This window comes from Alosa sapidissima, chromosome 23 (assembly GCF_018492685.1).
Source record: "Alosa sapidissima isolate fAloSap1 chromosome 23, fAloSap1.pri, whole genome shotgun sequence".
NCBI classification, from domain to species: Eukaryota; Metazoa; Chordata; class Actinopteri; order Clupeiformes; family Clupeidae; genus Alosa; species Alosa sapidissima.
The window spans coordinates 26,240,790-26,262,825 of record NC_055979.1 but is presented as its reverse complement, the minus strand read 5'-3'; the positions used below and the strand labels follow the sequence as shown (position 1 = coordinate 26,262,825).

Genomic DNA, 22,036 nt, shown 5'->3' with positions numbered 1-22,036 from the left:
GTTGAGCATCTGTGCCATCTGAGCATGTAGTGACTTGCTAAGTAAATAAATACTCTCATGTCAGTGGGTGGCACTAGGTAGCGCCTGATGACCTTGTTAATTAAGTGACGCGCACGAGAAGTGGCTGTGAAAAATAGATATTAGAAAGCTAGATACCGCATTGGGCTCTAGAATATGTAAGCTACGTAAATAGTGCTGCCATCATGGTGGGGGCAACAATCACTGCAGGCCAATGGAGAAACAGGTGTCTCTGATTGGACATCAGACGGGTGTCTCTGTTTGTCGGCAAGTGTTGCCCATAGGTGTTTGGCCCCAGCAATATGTCGTCTGCGTTCACGCAGCCTACAGTATGCCACTTAATAGAACTTCAGACAATGCGGTATCTAGCTTTCTAATATCTATGGGTAAAACAGCGATGGATAAATAGGCCTAGCCTACTTGAAAAGGAAAAAATGCAGACATTGACCTGAACTGTAAACAAATGGAGAGACTAAATTGTCATTATTTTGCTTTAGGCTTATTAGGCTACAGTGTGTAATTCTGTTACATTTTTGGTTGGTGGTGTACCGTGGGATTTCTTTTTAATGTAAAAAATGTAACGTGGTTCAAAAAAGGTTGAAAAACACTGCACTAATGTAACATAACAATGTTATGAACTTGAACTGAATGAACTTGACTTGAGTTTAAAGTAATTGTTCATTGTTCAAAAAAATGATTCATTGCAGTGCAGAGGTTAACAACAGAGGTCAATCATTTGCCAAAGGTTTGTATGGGTGTTCCCAGACAGTCATGCATGGTCATTTAAGGAGAAACCTGCATTGTCATAATGATTTGTGAGTTCATATTTTATTTTTCTACCACATTCTATAAATCACACCAACAGGCAATTGTGTAATCATGTGTACATGTGACAGAACAGAGCTCATAAAAGTAAATAAACACACAAGGAGGACTACACTACGGGGATTCTACACACAACTGAGCTGTGCAAACATGCCAAAGTCAGGGTGACTGTTCATTTATTAAAACGCCACCTAAACCTACCCCTCTCTTTTTGTCCCTGTTTATATTATTTATTTTTATATATTTCTTGTGCAACCTATTCATTTCTTTTAACTCTTTTGCTCAGACTGTAAATGGTCATGTATTTCAATTTTCTTGGTAAAACCGCCATGTGAGTTTTAAATAAAACTTGATTACACACACACTCATTTGCACAATCTTGAATTTCCCCTGGGGATCAATAAAGTATCTATCTATCTATCTATCTATCTATCTATCTATCTATCTATCTATAATCATTATTCTGCTGTTAAGGAACCTGAGGGCCAGAAATAGATAATATCTTCCACTCCAGCAGCCAGAGTCTTGCGGTATTAATAGTATAGTCATGTGGAACAGGACTGCTCTATGATGCAGTTTGACAGTCAGAGGTTGTAAACGATTTCAGCAGAGTAAAGCAACATTTCGTTACCTTCGGACATCAGTGACAAGCGCTGAAAAGGGCTTTTCCCAGGCATACATCTTAATGATTCGGATACCAGAAACGACTTCATTCATAATACGGATCCTGGTATCAGTGTGCACCGCTGTCTTACTCCTGAGGAAGAGATACAGAGGGAGAAGGGGAGACAGAGCGGTATAGGAGACAAAAAGATGGTTGGTCGGCTGTTATTGCATGATCACTCACAACATATAGACCCTTTCAACAATAAAAACAAAAACAATGCTTGAACGTTCTATTTGGTTCCCAATCTACTTCCTCTGCATTAACATATGGAATGTTAAAATGGAAGCCTTGTGGGGCCAACTATGATGCTGATAATGGAACTCTCTTGAAAGGGCCGAATGTCACACCAAAGATTCTATAGTTAAGCTTTATCAACCGTCTCTGGTCACACCACATAGTGGCAAGATGGGCCCAGTGACGGGGAGCGGGACAGGGACAGGGTTTTTTGTCAACAAATAAACAAATGTTCACTGTTCAACTCATATCTTTTAGAATATCAAGTTGGCATTTCACAGTAAGTCTGTCCAAGTTCACCTGAACAATAGCACTAACCACATACAGCCACATACACAGGTACAGTAATTTCCTGTGTATTAGTCGCATTGTGTATAACCCGCAGGACAGTGTTTTATGCAAGTTAAAAGAAACAAAACCATATTAATTGCTCCCGTGCATTAACCTCATAGCTGAAGAAATTTAGCAAAATCAATGTATAAGCTGCGGCTAATAGTTGGGAAATTATGGTAGACTACAACCAGAGTCAATGTTATAGTTACTTTCATTAAATAGGTATAGTAATAGCATTTACATTTTACATTTAGTCATTTAGCTGACGCTAATAGCATATGACCTATGATAAAAGTTTGGCTCCCATCTGCCTTTTTAACGCAAATTTAACTTTCTATTCACATCAAATCACATTTGCTGTGATTCTTTTATGTGTTGCTGTTACAGTTACCTTGATAACTTTTGAACCCACAGATGGTCATAGCCAGGGAATTTATGTGTGTGTGTGGGGGGGGGGGCTCTTTTTTGAAAAATATACCATTAAATGTCACTTTCTGGAGAGTTTTGTGCAAAGAAATGGAGAAATCGAGTTGTACATGATAGGCCTACAGTATGTGCAAAACTACAAGGTTAAGAGCTTATACTTAGCATTGTTGTAGTATCAACAGGTATTAGGGCATTTAGCATTTACATGACTGTTAATCACTTGATTACACATTGTATTACCTTGTTATGATATAAGAAGTGACCCATACAATGTGGCAAACATACATATATATATGTGTAATGTGCCACATGTTGTGAAAAAGGTCTGGAAAAGTGAGATGCTTCATAAACCATTTAGAAGAGACCACCTCAAAACACCTCACAAAAACAAATTCAATCTATCCTTGTGGAAAGGTTGCTTGGTAGCTCGAAGTAGGTCTAGCAAGTCTGATATTTCTGTAATTCACAAAGATCAAACACAAATAGATTGCTAGTTTACTTTGAGTAGCCAGCTAGCAGTTCTCATGGCAGTTCGCTGATAATCCGGTGAAGTAAAATGCTCAATACATCTCCTGACAAAAATCACACGGTCAACCTAGTCTTGGTTATTTAATTGAGATTTAGTTTTATTTTCCTTATTTTGTCATCATTCAAGGCCAGGGCAATTTTAGTATGATTTACGTTTGTGCTCTAGGATGAACTTCGCAAAGTCCAGCTGCAGCAGTGGCAGCACGCAGCTCGTGAGATTTTTTTTTCAAGGCAGTGGATCTTCTTGAACTTTCGCGATTCCATCACGTGCAACTAAAGATCTCCCAGGAACATTCCTCAAAAAAATACATAGCCTAAAACAAATATTGTCATTATGCAAAGTTTATGATCATAATTCATGGCATTGTATTTGGGCCAGCAGTTGTTTGCAGATGCACCCTATAAATGAAGTGAAAATGTCCATGCAACAGGTCTGTGAAATTAGGCTAATTAAAATAAATGGCCCGCCAGTATAAATTAGTCTAAATCACTTTAATATTTTAGCAATTCATTCGAGGGGATAAATTCATTGGATGAGGATTCTGTCGTTCTGGTTGCCTTTTTGTGGTAGCCTATCTGCAGTTGTGCACTTGCGTTCGGAATGCATGCACGAGCGGCGCACGATGGTCGACTGACAACGAGATTAAGCAGCTGATCAAGAATACGGCTGTGTTCCGATTGTTCTCATCTCCGCTCCGCAGACACAAAATAGACATGCCATTTAAAAAGTCTTTCGTTTATTGTCAGAAATATCATGTTTTCAATAGCATTGCTTTTATCAAATTTGATGTGACATATTTCCAGTAGCCAACTGACTACAAGCAGGCACATCCGAACACAAACGAGTAGGCAGTATTTATTATAGTGGATGGAATCCACCATCTTGAAATCTCCTGGCTTCTTCTTCTTCTTCTTCTTCTAACCTTTTCTTTTTACCTTTTCAAGAATGAATGCGACTCTAACCGCTTAACATACAGACATGTTGAAATAACCGTTGTGTAGGTCTAGAGTTGGACAAGAGAGGTATTTTTTCAGATTATCTTAAAAGTTTATACTTTGAGAAATAGGGGATTAAAAATGTCAAAAAACGTATTTTTCCCCCATAGACTTGTATGGCTGTGATGTCATAATGGCCTAAAGCCTGCTGCGCTCGTTAAGCTCCCAGAGAAGTTCCCGGGCTAATTAGAACACTGGCACAGGTGTCACCTGTGAATTCAACCGTCTCAGCTTCTAATGCATACAATCTGGTGCTCCCTATAACTACAGATCCTGTTTAAGTGTTTCCCGTCTGTCAAAATAAAAGTCACAGCCATATCTCATGCTTTGCGCATTATATCTCCAGAACGGCTTGACGCATATTCTTCAAACTTGGTACAAGTGTTTGTATGGACTCAAAGATGAAGTGAGTGGATGTTGGAGGTCAACGGTCAAAGGTCAAGTCCATGAATACTCTGAGCGTGATCTCAAAAATGCCTTGACATGCATGCCTGAAATTTGGTATGAGTGTTTGTATGGACTCAAAGATGAAGTGAATTGATGTTGGAGGTCAAATGTCAATGTGAAAAACACTTTGAGTGTTATATCTCAAGAACGCCTTGACACACAAGTTTTTTTTGTATGAGGGTTTGTATGAACTCAAAGATTAAGTGATTCAATGTTTTTTTTTCCAGGAATCTCCCCACCAACATTAAGCCAGCAGCTTTCCATCCACTACTGTTCCTCTGGCATTACATTTTATAGTTGCATTTTAAATACAAAATAGTGTTTTATAATTTGCATTTTTTTGGGTTGAAGAAAATGGCTGCATATTTTGTAGTCTACCTGTTTCATAGGTGTGTATTTTTGTAATTTAAAAATACTGCCAAGTATTTTTGGTAAAACTATTACTTTTGGTGATGTGATAAAACAATAAAAAGTGCAAAACAATGAATGTAGCTTTTGACTGGTGCCAAGTAATTTGCGCAGACTTCTTGTGATCAGAGTATAGACCTCTGAAGTTCGCCTACAAAAAAGCTGCAATCTTTGACATCCGGTATCTGGCGATTTTTCCTATGGGAAAATAACATGGGGATTTTGAATTATCGCACCTGTTAAACTCTCGCAGGGATGAAAGTCTGAAATGCAGACGTTTTCCTGAACACACTTTTGTCCTCTGCCTTTGAGCGGATACTGTGATCTCCGGTAAGTGTAGACGGCACACTTTGATTTTTGCTACGCCAGAGCTAACTTGCAATGAATCTTGCCATAGGTAGTTAGCTTCAATTAACAACCGGATCTCCTTATATGGGCAAAGATGGCTGTTTTGGTTCTTTTTTGTAGGCGAACTTCAGAGGTCTATTGAGATTCAGGAAGATGATCCAGTTCAAGATGTGTAACGTGTAGGTTGCTTACACATACATACACACACACACACACACACACACACACACACAATACACCCCCCCACTCTCACCAAACCCACTCACTCAACCACATGGTTACTTGCTCACCCACACTTAAAGGTTTGCCTGTTTTTAACTGTGATGTGTATGTCATTCAGTGCTAATGATACACAAGGCACCTTTCTGAGCAATGTTGCTGGGCAGCTTTCCTGAGTATTGTTGTTCTGGCACGTTTCCTTTGATATTGGGCTACTTATATACCACTTGTATGTTCAGTTGTGATTTTTTGAGCACATCTCTGATACAGTATTAGGCTATGAGATGTAACAGGCAGGTCAGCAAAGTTGATCTGTTGACAGATTTATGGCATGTCTCCTAGGCAGAGAAAAACTCTCGAACATTGTCCACTTAATCAGCAGTGTCAGTGTACTGATGAAGGAATAGATTAAATAGACAGATATGGAAAGTTTGCACACTGATTTCATGTTACCTTTAAGTAGTATTTTCAAAATACAAAAATACAGCATTTTATTTTGATACATGGTGTGGCTACTGTATTTTGTAGTTTATTTTGATACACTTCAAATTAAGGTATTTGATATTTTATTTTTAAATATATTTTGATGTATTTTTTTCCCATCCCTGTGTGGGTGAATACATGAATACTGAAGGGAAAGGTTGTGAATTTTAAGAGTGAGAATGTTTCACCTGAAAGATGAAAACAGGCGGCCAAACACAGTCTGTAAAGGCATGAGGAACACGAGGACTGCCATTCCTGCCAGGCATGATGGTCCAATCTCCTGCCACAGCAGTCCAATGACGGCAGCAGCTTGCAGCGGCCCAACCCACAGGAAGTGTAGGAAGATAGTCACCTGCGGTGAACGCCAGGGGGTGAGTTAGGCAGGAATAACACCGAAAATACGAAGCGGCAGCAGCAAAGCATAGGGCAAAACATAACGATTAAAATCATTCACATACAGTTCTATTTTGTTACTATGATGATATGAGATTTCTGTACAACGCAAATAAACACCCCTACAAAAACGTTTACTGCTCCGATTGGTCAAAATATCTGTAGTGTTCCTAGGATACATCAAACTGACACTAATGAACGTTACGTTCTGAGAGTCAAGGGTAAAGAGCAAGTGTAACGCTGGCGGTACCAACTATCCCCTGACGAAAGTTACAGATCGGTGTTATGTATCAGGGAAGCAGCTCTCTTGAAACATTGCATCAAGCTTAAACTAAGCTTTGTTTTGTTCCCTTACGGTAGCGCCATGTTTATCTTCCTGGCCACACACTCAGCACCAGTTCATCCTCGGAGCCAGCTGCTCCCTTTCATCACAATAGGCCCGTTGACTTGCAGCTCACCTGCTTCTCATACACTCTGACTATTTATATCCTGATAGTTCATTCAGAACAGCTTCCTGTTGTGCGTTGTGAGGTCATTTTGATCTTGATTTTATTATGTGATCAACTGCCAAGAAAGTTGTTTTTAAAGTGATCGTGCGCTCATGTAAGCTCCCTGGTGAGATGAGAATACACATTTTTCCAAGTGCTTCATGCTGATAGCTAGTTGCTTTTGTTCTCTTACGCTGTGCTTCATGCTGATAGCTAGTTGCTTTTGTTCTCTTACGCTGACTGGGTCCTGATCTAAATCCTGGTGTACTTCTTTATTAATAGACATTTATAGACCGAGCAGGGCACAGATACAAATATGTTATAATAAGGATTATACTTTACACAATCAAGCAATAATACATCATCCCTTGAAGCTCAGTATTTAGGCTCAATGATCTTAAGCCTAAAACAACTGGCAGTCTGTTTACCGATACTGATGATGGCACATACTAGACATATTTATTTGTCTAGTATGTATGCACATACTATGACATATTTATTTGTCTAGTCTAGACATATTTATTTGTACAAGTAATACTACTAAGACTTTCATATTAATAGCGTTTCCACTATCCGTTCCGTTTCCTAAATGCATTTCCAAAAGGCTGAATAATCCATGAGGCATTATCCCTGTTGGGAGCTAAACTTAGGAGTGTAACTTTATCACACTACCTTTATCAACTGTGTCACATGACTCATTCAATGTACTTTGGCATTTGTTATGCTCTTTGTACTTTTCATGTTTTCATAACATTAGTGTTTCCCATACATTGACTTATTTGTGGCAGCCCACCACAATATCAACACTGGCCACCACACAATGATTTTCAATGTACTAAATTTATTGAAATCCTTTCACTGTAGAGCTATATGCACCTTTGTACAGCCTCTCCTTCAGTCTCTGTCCCTCAACAAACCTGCATGCATGTTTAAAGAAAAATTACAAATCCTGCAAGGATTATTGTTGGCATAGAAGATGATTGGCTAAATCATGGTTAAATCCGTTAGCATCATAACCACGTCACCTACCACCACAAATATAATTAAATTCTGTGGGAAACACTGCATTATATACAACGATGTGCTACTAAAAGCCAATTCAGTCATCTTACACACAATGTTGCCTTCTTCTAAACTCTGTAGTGCACTGTGCAAGACTGCGCGTAGAGCCTGGTAGAGCATTTTGTGATTTTGGGGAAGATCTATAGGAGACACATGCATGTTTCATGCTTCCATAGATGGTAACATTACCTCATCAAACTTGTTGACATCATTTGAGAGCAAGTTGACAATTTGCCCTGTTGTTGTCTGGGCCATAGCTGCACTGCTGAGGCTCAGAGACTGGGAATACACATTAGGCAAGGCAAGCTTATTTACATAGCATATATGGGTAATTACACATTAGACAAGGCAAGCTTATTTACATAGCATATATGGGGAATTACACATTAGACAAGGCAAGCTTATTTACATAGCATATATGGGGAATTACACATTAGACAAGGCAAGCTTATTTACATAGCATATATGGGGAATACACATTAGGCAAGGCAAGCTTATTTACATATATGGGTAATTACACATTAGTAGGGTTGGGTAACGTTTGGGTTTTATCCGATACCGGTGCTAAATCGATACTTTTAAAACGGTGCCGGTGCTGAAACGGTACTTTGTTTTTAAAATGTTTTAAATTAAAATGATCTAAAGCATGAATTGCTTTTTTTTTTTATTGATAAGACAAATTTGAACATGAAATTGAACTGTTATATTCAATTTACTATAAATATGTCATTGCTCCTACAAATAATACATTTAAATGTTAAAACAGCTTGCCATACATGCACACACAATGGTAAGCTCTGCTTTCAAGTTTACCCAGTGTAGGCGGTTTTTCATAAGGTATGTTAAAACCGCTTGCCATAGAACATGGACAACTGCATTTGCAAGCAAGCTAATCTAACAGGGACTCTACTTTCCAGTTAATTCAGTGTGTTCCCAAATGCTTCAAGAAATTTCATGTCTTTCTTAACCCATAACACGCAATAGTTTTGAACATGTCGGTGTTGAAGTGTTTAGATTCCCAGCGCTAGCCTAGTAGGCATTTTAACAGCAACTATGGCTATGCGCTAACACCAGTCAGCTGAGTTTAATTAGCGATAACGTAGGCTACAGAGATGGTTTCGTAGCCTCTTTGACAGCTCAGTGACATCAGGTATGTAACCTACATATTTATGTTTTTGCCAGCCAACTTTTAACATGATAGTCATATTCATTGTGATGCTATATGGGCCTCATGTACATGAAAGATTAATATCATGCCATTATGTTGTTTCGACACACCGTGAAATAAAGTTGTTTTCACCTTACAACTTTGCTGATAACATTTCAAATAAATGCCAGTTAGCGCATTAGCAAGGACATTGTGTAAGGTATTAGGCTGCTGTTAGCCTACTGTTGATGTTGTTTCATAGCCTTTTGCTTGTGTGTAGTTAGGCCCACTGCTAGATTTTGACAGGAGCTCGCGATATCGCTTTAAAGTAAGCTACTTGGGCTCACGCAAGCTGTCAAACACTGTCCACTCGCCTATGTGGTGCACCCCTCTGGTTTATACATCCACTTATGTTAGCTAACTGTATCTGGATGTGTTGCTATCAGAGCAAGACATTAGAGATGGCGCATGACATGCAGTGATGCCTCGTATAAAATAAATAAATAAATAAAACGCTATTTAAGCACCGAAATGAGGCACCGAAATCCACGTTGTTATTCGATGCAGTTACTACTGTTTGTGTCGGCACCGGTGCCATATTAGAACCATGTTTCGGTGCCCAACCCTACACATTAGGCAAGGCAAGATTATTTATATAGCATATTTCATACATAGGGGAAATTACACATTAGGCAAGGCAAGATTATTTAGAATAGTACCGGTAAATAAAAGCATAAAAGTGCAATAGTTAAAAATAGTTTAAAAAGTATTAAACATAATAATTGAAAAACATAAAAGACAAAAGGTACAATTAAGCATTAGACCATCCGGCATTAGGCATTAAGAAATAAAAGTGCACACATTTACTGGACACTAGCCTATACGTGTTCACATTTACTGGACACTAGCCTATAAGTGCACACATTTACTGGACACTAGCCTATAAGTGCTCACATTTACTGGACACTAGCCTATAAGTGCTGCTGTACTTCGTTATTAGTAAAGCAATTAGGTGGTGAACGTTATGTACTTACCTTTTTATAAATAAGATGACACATAGCAACTCGTATCTTCATGCCTGCTCTCTGGACGTGGTAAAAGTAGAGATGGTGTAGAACAGTTAGGCCAAAAGTAGCCAAGGACATGCCTGCCGCATACCCATAAGCCTCATACAGCGCGGCTGAGTCCGGTGGTCCCACGCGCTCAAAGTACTCGATGAGTTTTCCCAGAAACACTGGCTGGATGACCTTAATGGCTTCCTGGTGAGAGGTGAATTAAAGAACACACAGGGCCTACTGTTACAATATTACCTGGACCAGGAGGGTGCTTTGGCCCAAGTGCCCCCGGGAAGTCAGGTTGGAGTCCAACCCGGGTCATTTTCCAATCCCACTACATCTCTCTCTACCACTCGCAATAAATAAAAAAAAAAAAACTAAAAAAAATTATACTTTTAAAAAAACAAAAACACAAAACAATATTACTTGGACAAGTACTTATGAAAAAATAAACATGTTGAACCATAATAAACTGCTAAGCTCACTGGAGATGAATTTCCAAAAGTCCTGGCTATGTTAAGCACAAGTGTTTTAGCCACTGAATTCATATCAACAATTAAATGACCAAAATGACCAGAAAAGTGCCCATCACAGTGAGCAAGGACTGGAGTAATGACCTTTCTATGCAGAGTGTGCCAAGTTCCCCCTTCTCCTCACATTTACTGTATATTACTATACAACAAAATTCACATCCTTTACGAGACACTCTACTACAACTACTACGAAGTGATGCAGTAGACTAAAAAATTATGAAAGATGGATATACCATGAAGTGAATTATATTATTTTAAACACTGCCGCCACGTATATGCCTTTTTGACCATAAAATACAACCCCAAAACAGAAAAAGTTGAGACGTTGTGTAAAATGCAAATAAAAACAGAATGTCATAATATAAAAGTCTTGTAAACCCATATTTAGCAGCAAAAATGACAGACAACATATCAAATGTTTAAAATGAAAATTTGGACTATTTCATGGAAAGTATATGTTAATTTTGAATTTGATGCCAGCAACATGTTTCAAAAAAAGTTGGGACGGGAGCATGTTTACCACTGTGCTGATTCACCTCTTCATTTAACACAATTCTGTAAATGTTTAGGAACTGAGGAGACCTTTTGCTACAGTTTTGATAATTGTGGGCAGCGTGGCCTACTGGTTAGCACTTCGGACCTGTAACCGGAGGGTTGCCGGTTCGAACCCCGACCAGTAGGCACGACTGAAGTGCCCTTGAGCAAGGCACCTAACCAATCACTGCTCCACGAGCGCCGCTGTTGATGCAGGCAGCTCACTGCGCCGGGATTAGTGTGTGCTTCCCCTCACTGTGTGTAGACTGTGTGCTGTGTGTGTTTCACTAATTCACGGATTGGGATAAATGCAGACCACATTTCCCTCACGGGATCAAAAGAGTATACTTACTTATACTTAATGAAATGTTGTCCCATTACTCCCCGATATAGGATTTCAGTTGCTAAACAGTATGGGGTATTCTTAGTCATGCTTTCCATTCCATTATGCACCTAATTTGACAAATCTGGACTGCAGACAGGCCATCTTAGCACCTGGACTCTTCCTCTATGGAGAAATACTATTTAAATATATGTGCAGAATTCATTTTGGCATTGTTTTCCTGAAATATACAAGGTAGTCCCTGGAAAAGACATTGCCTGGATGGTAGTGTATGTTGCTCAAAACCTGTATACATCATTCAGAATTGATTGTGCTTTGCCAAATGTGCAAAATGCCAATGCTGTAGGCATTAATGCTCCTCCACACAGTCATAGATGTTGGGTTTCGAACTGAGCACTAAAACAAGTTGGATAGGTTGGATACATGGATAGGCCCTCTCCTCTTTAGCCCAGATGAGTCCATGATTTCCAAAAAGAATGACAAACTTTGATTGGTCTTACCACAGGACCTTTTTCCATGTTACCGCAGTCCATTTTAAACAAGCTCAGGCCCAGGGTCCGAGGGTGGTATTTTCTGTATCATGTCTCAATACAATTTTAGCTGTTACAATTTTGGCTGCAGTTTTTGAATTTAGTATCAAACTGGGCACATAGACAATGGTTATCAGAGGTTTTCCTGAGCCCATACAATGACTGGTCTGGAAACAGGTCTTGATGCAGTGCCATCTGAGGTCCAAAAGACCACGGCCATCCAATTTGTTTTTCAGCTATTTCCCCTGTTTGCAAAGATTTCTCTGAACGTTTTAATAATATTATGTCCTGTAGATCAGGGGTTCTCAAACTTTTTCAAGCTGGGCCCCCCCTAAGTGGGTCAGCTGAACTTGGATGCGGTCATGCCAGAGGGCGTTTTTGAACGAACGCATCCACTCTGTCTGCAAGGAGCAAGACATTCGAATCTCGGCCTTACAAGGACAGGTTCAAGCTATTCAGTCGCTCAAATATATCGACCAAATACGACAGAGAAGCTAACCACAGATTGTCTTCAAGGTGCTTCGCCAGTTCTGATTTCATTTCAGTTAAAAACAATTTGACCTCTTCGTGCAGCTCATACAAGCGCTGTAACACTCTCCCTCTGGAAAGCCAGCGCACCTCTGTGTGCAAAAGGAGTTGGTCATGCCCCGAGCCCATCTCTTGACAGAAGACACCGAACAATCGTGAGTTCAATGGACGGGACTTAATGAAATTTATGATCTGAACTGCTTGATGGAGGACAGACTCAAAGGGCTTTGGCATTTTTTTTGCAGCAAGAGCCTCACGATGGATCATACAGTGAGTCCATCTGGCAAGTGGAGCTACCTGCTTGACACGCGCAGCTAGGCCACTCTCACGCCCGGTATTGATCGTGCCCCATCGGTGCAAATACCTACACACTTGTCCCAGCACAGTCCAACATCTCAGACAAATGAGTCAACATGAAAAATTGCTTCCCCAGTTGCACGGGTTTGAAGAGGACGACAAAACAGAACATACTCTTCAATCCCCTGGCCTCTCACAAACCTTACATAGGTGAGCATCTGAGCCTGCCCAGCAATATCTGTTGACTCATCTAATTGCAATGCATAATATGGACTCAGTTTAATATGGGTTATTAATTGCTCTTTGACATCGCTGGCCAGATCGGAAATTCTCCGTGCTACTGTATCATTTGACCATGGGATGGCACTCAGTTTGGAGGCAGCACTTTCACCCAGCATGATTTTACACGTCTTGTGCCGCAGGCAAAATCAGTGTTTCGGCGATGGTGTGTGGTTTTCCAAGTTTTGCAGTTATTTGGGAAACCACATACGAAGCTTCGAGACACTGACTTGACACAGTGGTGTGTTGGACAATGGTGGCCTTTTGGAGATAGAGGGCATCGCGTTTTCTTTTTAAAAAATCCACTGGTTGTCAGGGCCGGTGAGGCCAGGTAAGGGACTGTGGAACCAAAAGCAGACTCAGAAGCTGATTAAAGGCAAAAAAAGCACAGGCAGCAGTACAGGCAGGGCTCAAGCAGATCTCCAGAGTGGCAAAAAACAGGCAGAGTTCGGTACACAGGTAGGCAGACAAAACACAGGCAGCAGTACAGGCAGAGCTCAAGCAGATCTCCAGAGTGGCAAAAAACAGGCAGAGATCGGTACACAGGTAGGCCGCAGGCAGTTAAGCAAAGGGACTAGGCAAGACTCATGTGTCAGAACAGGCAGAGGTCGGTAACAAAGAGCAAGCAAAGTCCAAGCAAAGGTTTCCAAAAAGGTTCAGGCAAAATCCAAGTCCAAAAACAATCCTTGGTCAAAAAACAGTAAATCCAGCAAGAACATGAGACAACGCAAGAATCCACACTGAAAGACGTGACGATCTGGCAAAGAGTGTTCCACATGGCATGGTTTAAAGCCATGGCTAACGAGGAGAGTGGCAGCAGGTGTAGCAGAGCAAACACAGGTGATTGGACACCTCCCTTGTCAGTCAACCAAAAGCCAAGGCAGAAGGAAAACCCGGACCGGAGCAGCAAAGGCATCTCAAGTCACAGGCTAGGAAACGAGGCTTCTAGACCGGGTTGTGACCCTGGTTTGTCTTTTATTTCAGAGTGCTTGGTCTCCAGATGTCTCTTTAATTTGCATGGTTTCATGCTGTCATTAGCTAGCACCTCCACACAAATAACACACTGTGGACGTGGTTCTAATGTGCCAGTTACAGAAAAACCAAACTGCAAACTCTCGTCATATTTGCGGAGCTTAGCCTTTTTAGGAGCTTGTGCATCAGTTGGTTTATCTTTTTTTTGTCGAACGAGGAATTTGTCCATTCTGTTTTGATGAGGTGAACTCAAAATGAATAACGTTCTAAATATTAAGGTGTGTGTATTGTGTATGTTAATTTAATGAACAAATTACAGAGGCTATTCCAGGGTATATACAGACATTCTTAAGTTGAATTTAATACCTTTTAATACCTTTTTTAATACCTTCTTAATTATGCAGGTTGAGTCTCGTTCTGATGGTTCTACAACACTTTTTGGGTCCTTTGGTGGGTGCTTCTTCTCCCCCTAGTGCTTCTCCGCAGAAAAAAACGAATATGCAACTTTCTGGTCCCGTCCCGAACAAATCCGGATGTGACTCAGCGGAAGTATCCAATCGAGTCTTGAAAATGTAGTCAGATTGTAGTTTCTAAGAAGACTGCAAAACGGACTCCGACTTGGCTTTGTTGCTGTTGAAATTGTAAGTAGCCTACCCTTGGGTGAACTTCGTTTTTGTAATATGGTTTGATAGTCTCTTGAACAATGTGTTTGCTCGACCGTTTTATTGTCAGCCCTGTATGTATTTAGCTTGGTTTCTTGATGGCTAGCTCGCTACCTAGTGGGGGTTTCGCGTAGCAGTCACTTGCTACCGAAGCTGCAGGGGGAGCCATGTCGTGAAAAATGCGAGCCCAAATCAGGCGAAAACCCAGAAACAGCGAAGGAATAACCAGACCTGCATAGGGCTTCTTTAACTTTCTGAGTAAATGTAGCAATGCTTACAATTCAAATCAAGTATCTATTATTACAATTACTGGATACTTTGTTCCTTTTTTGCTTCAATAAAAACACTGGCCTAGACACAATTATCTCAATCAAGACAAAATGAATATCAGAAAAGGTTTACTGGACTTTCTTCCAAATAGGCCCATGACCATATGCAGTACACACACACACACACACCCTTGCTGTCTCATATACTTTGCCAGTCAAGGTATCACATTCAAATATAGGTGGTCACGTTTTACAAAAATACTAATTATTGATTGGTTGCTGCTGGAGAATGTGGGCCCCATGTGATAAAATACTTTTGGGCCTGCATGCTCCCGTCTGCACATTCTTGTTTGCTGGCTAGTAGACTCCATACAGTACATTCACTCAGATCCAGGTGACATTTATTGTCTTTTTACAGACGTGCCAACTAGCCTAAGCCAGTCTTTGAATCTCGAGTCTTCTAACCAGATGTCCGAAAAATTACATTTCCCCATGACTTGGTCAATAGTAGCAAACTTTTGGCAACAAGCTAGCAGTATATCCAGTGAGTTTGAGGGGGCGCTAAAAGTTTTTTACCGCGAACGCACGCACATATAATTAATATAATATCAATAAATTCACACGAATTTTAGGAGATAAGCCTGCACTTAACACAAATGGAAAACCTCATAGTTAGTGGTTCGAAATTTTAATACCTCATCAGATGACATTTATGACCTTTTAATACTTTTAATTACTTTTAAATGGCCTTAAATTTGGCTAATTTCATTTACTACCTTTTAATACCTTTTACAACCCCGCGGACACCCTGGTTTGAGAACGAAAACCATCCCAATGTGGACTGGACACATCCTACTAAATTTGAATAAGCTTCTGACGAGTGACGATGCGCTTTTGACTGTCATGATAGGGCCCGGAGAATGAAGTCTCTGACACTACCGAAGCATGACTGAAACATTTCTTCATTACATCACATCACATCACATCACGTTACAGAACATCATTTGCCCCTTTTACACTGACGAAATTCCCACAAATTTATGTACCAGAATCGCGGAACGGAACGCCAAAGCGGAACGGCGGGACGAAGGGTACCACCAGGCAGGGTCGATTCGTTCCAGCACCAGTGTGAAAGCGTTACGGTGGAAAGGGGGTGGGGGCGTGGGCGTGGGCAGGGGTGTCTAGGATTAGGTGATGTAACCTATGTAACCCACCACAGGGAGCATGACACAAACATGAACAGCTGATCAGAAGGGGCTACAACAACAACAAAGGAGAAAGAAGACATGGCACACTGCGGAGACCAGGAAATTCGAGTGCTCCTTGCCCTCAGGGCAGAAGAAGAGGTAAGGCATCACATGAACGGGACAGGAAATGGTCCTGTTATTGGAAAGACTTTGGATAAATAAAGGCCGGTCTCAAATAGAGGCCTGGTCTGTTTTAACTTCCCTTCCAAATTACTTTTTATTGTTCGAAGACGTTGATCGCAAGAATCCGACATTTTAAGCAGACACATAGCCTAGTACTGCACTATGATGCAAAGCCTACAGTAGGTAGCATAGCATAGCCTATCCTAGCCTAGCACCGCAGTATGATGCACTTTACTTGCATTTATAGGGTACTAAAAATGTGGCAGCTAACCAAAGTGCAGTCAGTTCTCCCGTGGTTTTGAAAATCACACAGCCTGCTGCATCTGAAGGCCCACGCATAATAAGGCCTACGCTTTTCACTCTACACGCCCCCATGTTGCACGTGAGGTTTTATTTTGCTAGCTGGTCCTGCCTCCTGGCTCCCAAAAATGCCGGATCATGTGAACTGACAAAGCAGGCCGGCAAAATTTCACCTTGTTTTTAGACACACAATGCGGCAAAAAGACGTCTCCTCTTCCCACAAATTTTATGTGATCTCTGTATAAAAGGGGCTATAGATTGGGTAGAATCATGACTCTTTTAGACATTTGTTATTGCACTATGTAACATCATTGATTAGGTAGAATCATGACTATTTTAGACGTTTGTTATTGCACCATGTAACATCATTGACTGGGTAGAATCATGACTCTTTTAGATGTTTTTTGACAAACTGGGTGCCATCTAAGCAAACCCAGATTATATATGGTATAGTTATAGATTAAAGGACCCTAGGGTGAAATTACTCCTAACCATCACTTTAACTTGGCAATAAAAGCTGTGGACTGTGGAATTTGACCATTACAATCATTCATTTTACAACTAGCAGAGGGGGCTGTACCACCATGTCCTGACTGCAAGTGATTCCTCTGTGAGCAAGGCAGTATCATATTAAACCAGAGACCTTAGAGTTCATAGACCATAGAGTTCATCAACAAAGAGCCCATTAAAGGAAGACAATAGAATAAGTGATATATCTATGGTCCTTTGTGTCAATATTCTATAGTTTTTATAGTTTTCCAATGAATCTTTCTTTGAATATTATTCAAAAGTCCATAGGCTTGGAAAGTGACCTGCAAACGCAGTGTTCCCCAGACCCCTTATAGGATGAATTTAGTCAGATTTTATGGATCAGTGTCTCCCCTGTGTTACAGGCTAGACCTACTAGCTGATAAAAAGTATTTTCATATTTCACATTTACCTATATACCTAATATGTAGCTTAAGTTTAAGTATACTCTTTTGATCCCATGAGGGAAATTTGGTCTCTGCATTTATCCCAATCCGTGAATTAGTGAAACACACTCAGCACACAGTGAACACACAGTGAGGTGAAGCACACACTAATCCCGGTGCAGTGAGCTGCCTGCAACAACAGCGGCGCTCGGGGAGCAGTGAGGGGTTAGGTGCCTTGCTCAAGGGCACCTCAGCCGTGCCTACTGGTCGGGGTTCGAACCAGCAACCCTCCGGTTACAAGTCCGAAGCGCTAACCAGTAGGCCACGGCTTACTGAAACACTAGGAAGATATCTATAGGCCTATCGTGGAGTTGGTAGCACCAGGGCTTAGAGCAAGGACGTTTCCTGTGCCTGAAGTTAGGCCATCAGACATTTAAGATTTGTTTTATCAAGTTAGCCTTGATATCTAATGTGCTTTGATTTAAGCTTTAAAGTGGTTGCGCAAAAAAGCCTATGGTATCGTGCCGTCGGCCATAAATCAATTTGTAAAGGCAATGTAATTTTTACAGGAACGTTATTAGCTGTTCTTCTGTAACATTCTGACAGGTTACCATTAGAGGAGAGGCCTTGGAACACTGGAACAGGAACGAAAAAATATATATTTTTGCTCAGAACGAACCGAAAATATTTCAGTCCCTGACAATAACACAATAACAAATTAAGCGATTTCATTATACGTCAGTTATTGTATATTAGGGATTCGTACAGAAAATCATCATTTGAATTGCTGGATTTTTAACAAAGAAACATTAGGCCTACACATTCTATTTAACAAAACAACAACAAAAAAAACACTATTGATACTGTTACTTACAGATATTGTTACACATTTTTATGAAGTTTATAAAAAACAATTTTCACTTAACATAGGCTCTATCTTCAAACCTCCCAAAGGACTGTCAAATGATTATATAAACTGGCCAGACACTGTTCCCAGACACTGTGGTCTAGTTCTTTTCGTAGAAGCTAAATCAGGATGAGATCTGGAAACCGGGGACGCCATGATGGACAACACACTGACCACACGGAATGGCATGTCATGAAAACATGCTGTGGTATCCAATTATTTTTTACTGTTCAAACCTCACACCGTCCTCTTTATGTTTCACAGTGGATCTGATAGTCATACCACATCAGCTCACAAATCTAACATCTCGTATACAGTCAACTTCAGAGACTCTTTCCAAAGCACCTTCATTCAATCGTCCTCTGTGGGGCACTTCTAAATGCAAAATACTTCTGATTATTTATAACTTTGCCATAACTCTGCTTTCCTGCTAATTTGACTCGACCTTACCCATCCGCAATCCGCAATATTATCTGGGAAGTTTACCCGTGAACAAGCTGGGCCTGCAGGTCATACAGTAGGATGACCCGCATATCACTACAGAGATTCTATTTCTGTAGCGTACAAGCGCTGGCCGCAGCAGTTTTGAACCTCTCAGCTGAAGAGCGAACCATAACCCCCAGGACTGCCTTAATGCCGGTGGCTCCCTGTACAACAGACACTGGCTTAAGCCTGCCGATTTTGCAGCACGCACGAATTTAAGGACATTTCAGAATGCCTCACAGCTACAGAAAACGAGTGGCAGACAGAGTGGGATGTCACTTATACTACCAGGGGCAAATTTGATATGATTATGCATCATTCCACAAAATGGTTTATCTACTATATCAAGTTCGCTTTGGACAAAGGCGTCTGCTAAATCCATAACCATAAGTTATTCAATAGGCTAAACATATAGCCTTACTGTAACTCAAAGCTGATAGACTGATAGTCATTTTGATCAGCTACAGACGAGTGGCACTTATAGGCTACCAGAGATTGTTTTTGAGTTCAATCATTGCAAATTTCTTATAATCTTTAAAGCAGACCTATCTGCGGGCATGTAATTGGGCTACAGGTTTTCTACAGGAAAAGCATGTTTGAACGGGTACTGCTCTAGTTTGTTACAAAGTACAAAATGGAGTGAAATGCTTAGTAATAAAGTTAAATCTAATCTAATCTACTGGATCCAAGATTAAATGGATGGGACTGAGGTTAGGAAAGACCCCACCCGCCCTGCACCATAAAGAAAAATAAGAAAAGTCCATTGTCAAAAGCACCATATCCAAACTAACCAAAACAACCTCAGTGTTTCCCATACATTGACTTATTTGTGGCGGCCCACCACAATATCAACATTGGCCACCACACAATGATTTTTCCTGTTGCACTAAATTGTACTTAAATCTAGTTAATCTGCGCTAATTTGTTAAAAACTGTTGCATTCAAGTTAATTCTGCAAACCTACCACCACAAATAGAATTCCATTCTGTGGGAAACACTGAACCTCCTCTCTTCCAAGAAAAAATAAAATGTTGTGACCAGTTGGCACATTTTGAAAGACAATGGCTGACTAATCGAAAGTCGGATATTTTCTGCTTACAAATTTCCCAACAGCATTTCAGACAAACTCTTGCTAGAAAAAAGCATAATGGAACGCCACTCAAAACTGGAGTTCCTACTTCTAAACCCAGGGCAATCCATCTATTCTAGTGCTACTTTAAAGGGGAACTTGGCAACTATTTCAACTTAATAAACCCTTTTAGAAATCATTTGGATGGTTAAATGACCTGTTCCAGTGAAAATGGTGACTTTCCCCGCTCCCCCTAGCGTCCCCAGGCGGAAAACCAACCTTGCAACTTTGGGACTACCGTCCCGGTAAGAGAAGTGAGAAACAAAAAACACCTTTTAAATTTTTTTGTTTCTTACATTGTATTATCCACATTGTTCTGCTGAACTTATGCTAACTGTTTTGCTAGCTTGTAAACAAATCCATGTGCTTTATCGTTACTTTTTTCCAGTTTGAAATAGCATAATGCGCAGCTTCTCCAGCAGAGGGAAATATAGCTAACCCTACCAAGGGGGGCTTTAAAGGTCAAAACTGAAGGCCGACCTCGGACGAATACAGCATAAAAATCTATTGGTCCGGTGCACTACCATCTCAATGTATTTTGGTAACAGTCTAAAAATACTGCAAACAGTGACGCAAACGGTATTACAGCTAATTATAAATAGGCAGAGGGCCATTAATTGACCATAATTCATATAATAAATTATGCTGATAATCCTACAATATGCCTCCTTTTTGTGTCCTCATCTAAAGTAAGCGGTAAAACTACATGTCTTCCATCTTGACAATCTAAGAAAACCAATGCTGTCTACACTGCACAGACATAAAATAGACTCAACATTTTAGGACTTATATAAATATAAATACTTTCTTGACTCTAATCAGTGTTTCCCATACATTGACTAATTTGTGGCGGCCCACCACAATATCAAAATTGACCACCACACAATGATTTTCCAGGATGTACTAAATTGTGCTTAAATCTGGTTAGCATCATAACCACGCTGCGCTAATTTGTTGAAAACTGTTGCATTCAAGTTAATTCTGCAAACCTACCACCATAAATAAAATTAAATTATGTGGGAAACACTGCTAATGTAAGTATTCTATGCAAAATCTATACAAGACTGTTGGTTGTTTGCGTACCTCTATGAAAGTAAATATTCCCAAGACTGCGTAAGGTTTCCAGTAGCATCTGATGACTGCTTTGGCCAGGTTCGGATCTCGCAGCTCCTTGGCAGCTTTCCGTACCTCCGCATCCCAGTAGCTACAGAGAAAGAGATCTTAATAATTAAAACGTCTTTTGGCCTCATCATGTTGACCCAACATCACTTTAAGTAGGCCATTGTCAGTAATGAGCGATGAATCAAAATGTTTGACAGGAATAACATTTCACATTCCCTCTACTGGAGAGCTAGGTGAACTGCTATCAGTTGTTTGCATAGAGTTTGACTGTCTTATTATATCAGGGGATCTAAACTTGCATGTGGATAATCCTGAAAACAATTATGCCAAGGAATTCATTGCACTAATCGATACTTTCTCCCTAACACAGCATGTACAGGGGCCAACACACTCTCTCGGCCATACCCTCGACCTTGTTATCACAAAGGGGTCTCGATGTCTCTACAGCTGTTAAAGACCTGGCCTTATCTGATAATTTCTGCGTGTTCTTTGATGTGTCTATGTCCCCACACACTCAAAACACAGCTATGATGGTAAAAAGGAGAATCATAAATGATCAGACAAGTGCTCTCTTTGAGCAAGCACTTCCACTAAAGTCAAGTCAACTGTCAGACTCAACTGGAAGACTTATTTGATCACTTTAATGCAAAAATGGCAAACATTATGGATGACATTGCTCCATTACAATTCAAGAAAGTTAAGGACAAACAGAAAGCACCATGGAGGCAAAATCCAGCAGTTAAACTTCTAAAAAGAGAGTGTAGGAAGACTGAAAGAAAATGGCGTA

General features: G+C 40.4%; 1 protein-coding gene across 2 annotated transcripts in view; it reads right to left on the bottom strand.

Annotated features, from left to right (window-relative positions):
- Window positions 1–22,036, bottom strand: part of abcc4 (ATP-binding cassette, sub-family C (CFTR/MRP), member 4) — a 54,918-nt gene that overhangs the window by 26,162 nt on the left and 6,720 nt on the right. For both annotated transcript variants that reach the window (XR_006026744.1, XM_042080328.1), the window contains exons 3-7: window positions 21,211–21,331; window positions 10,057–10,281; window positions 8,065–8,154; window positions 6,121–6,284; window positions 1,475–1,600 (exon numbers count right to left, since the gene is read on the bottom strand). Coding sequence is in view for 1 of the 2 variants with exons in the window: in XM_042080328.1 (XP_041936262.1) it covers window positions 1,475–1,600; window positions 6,121–6,284; window positions 8,065–8,154; window positions 10,057–10,281; window positions 21,211–21,331 (726 nt within the window). In the remaining variant the exon portion in view is untranslated. The remainder of the gene's footprint in view (window positions 1–1,474; window positions 1,601–6,120; window positions 6,285–8,064; window positions 8,155–10,056; window positions 10,282–21,210; window positions 21,332–22,036) is intronic.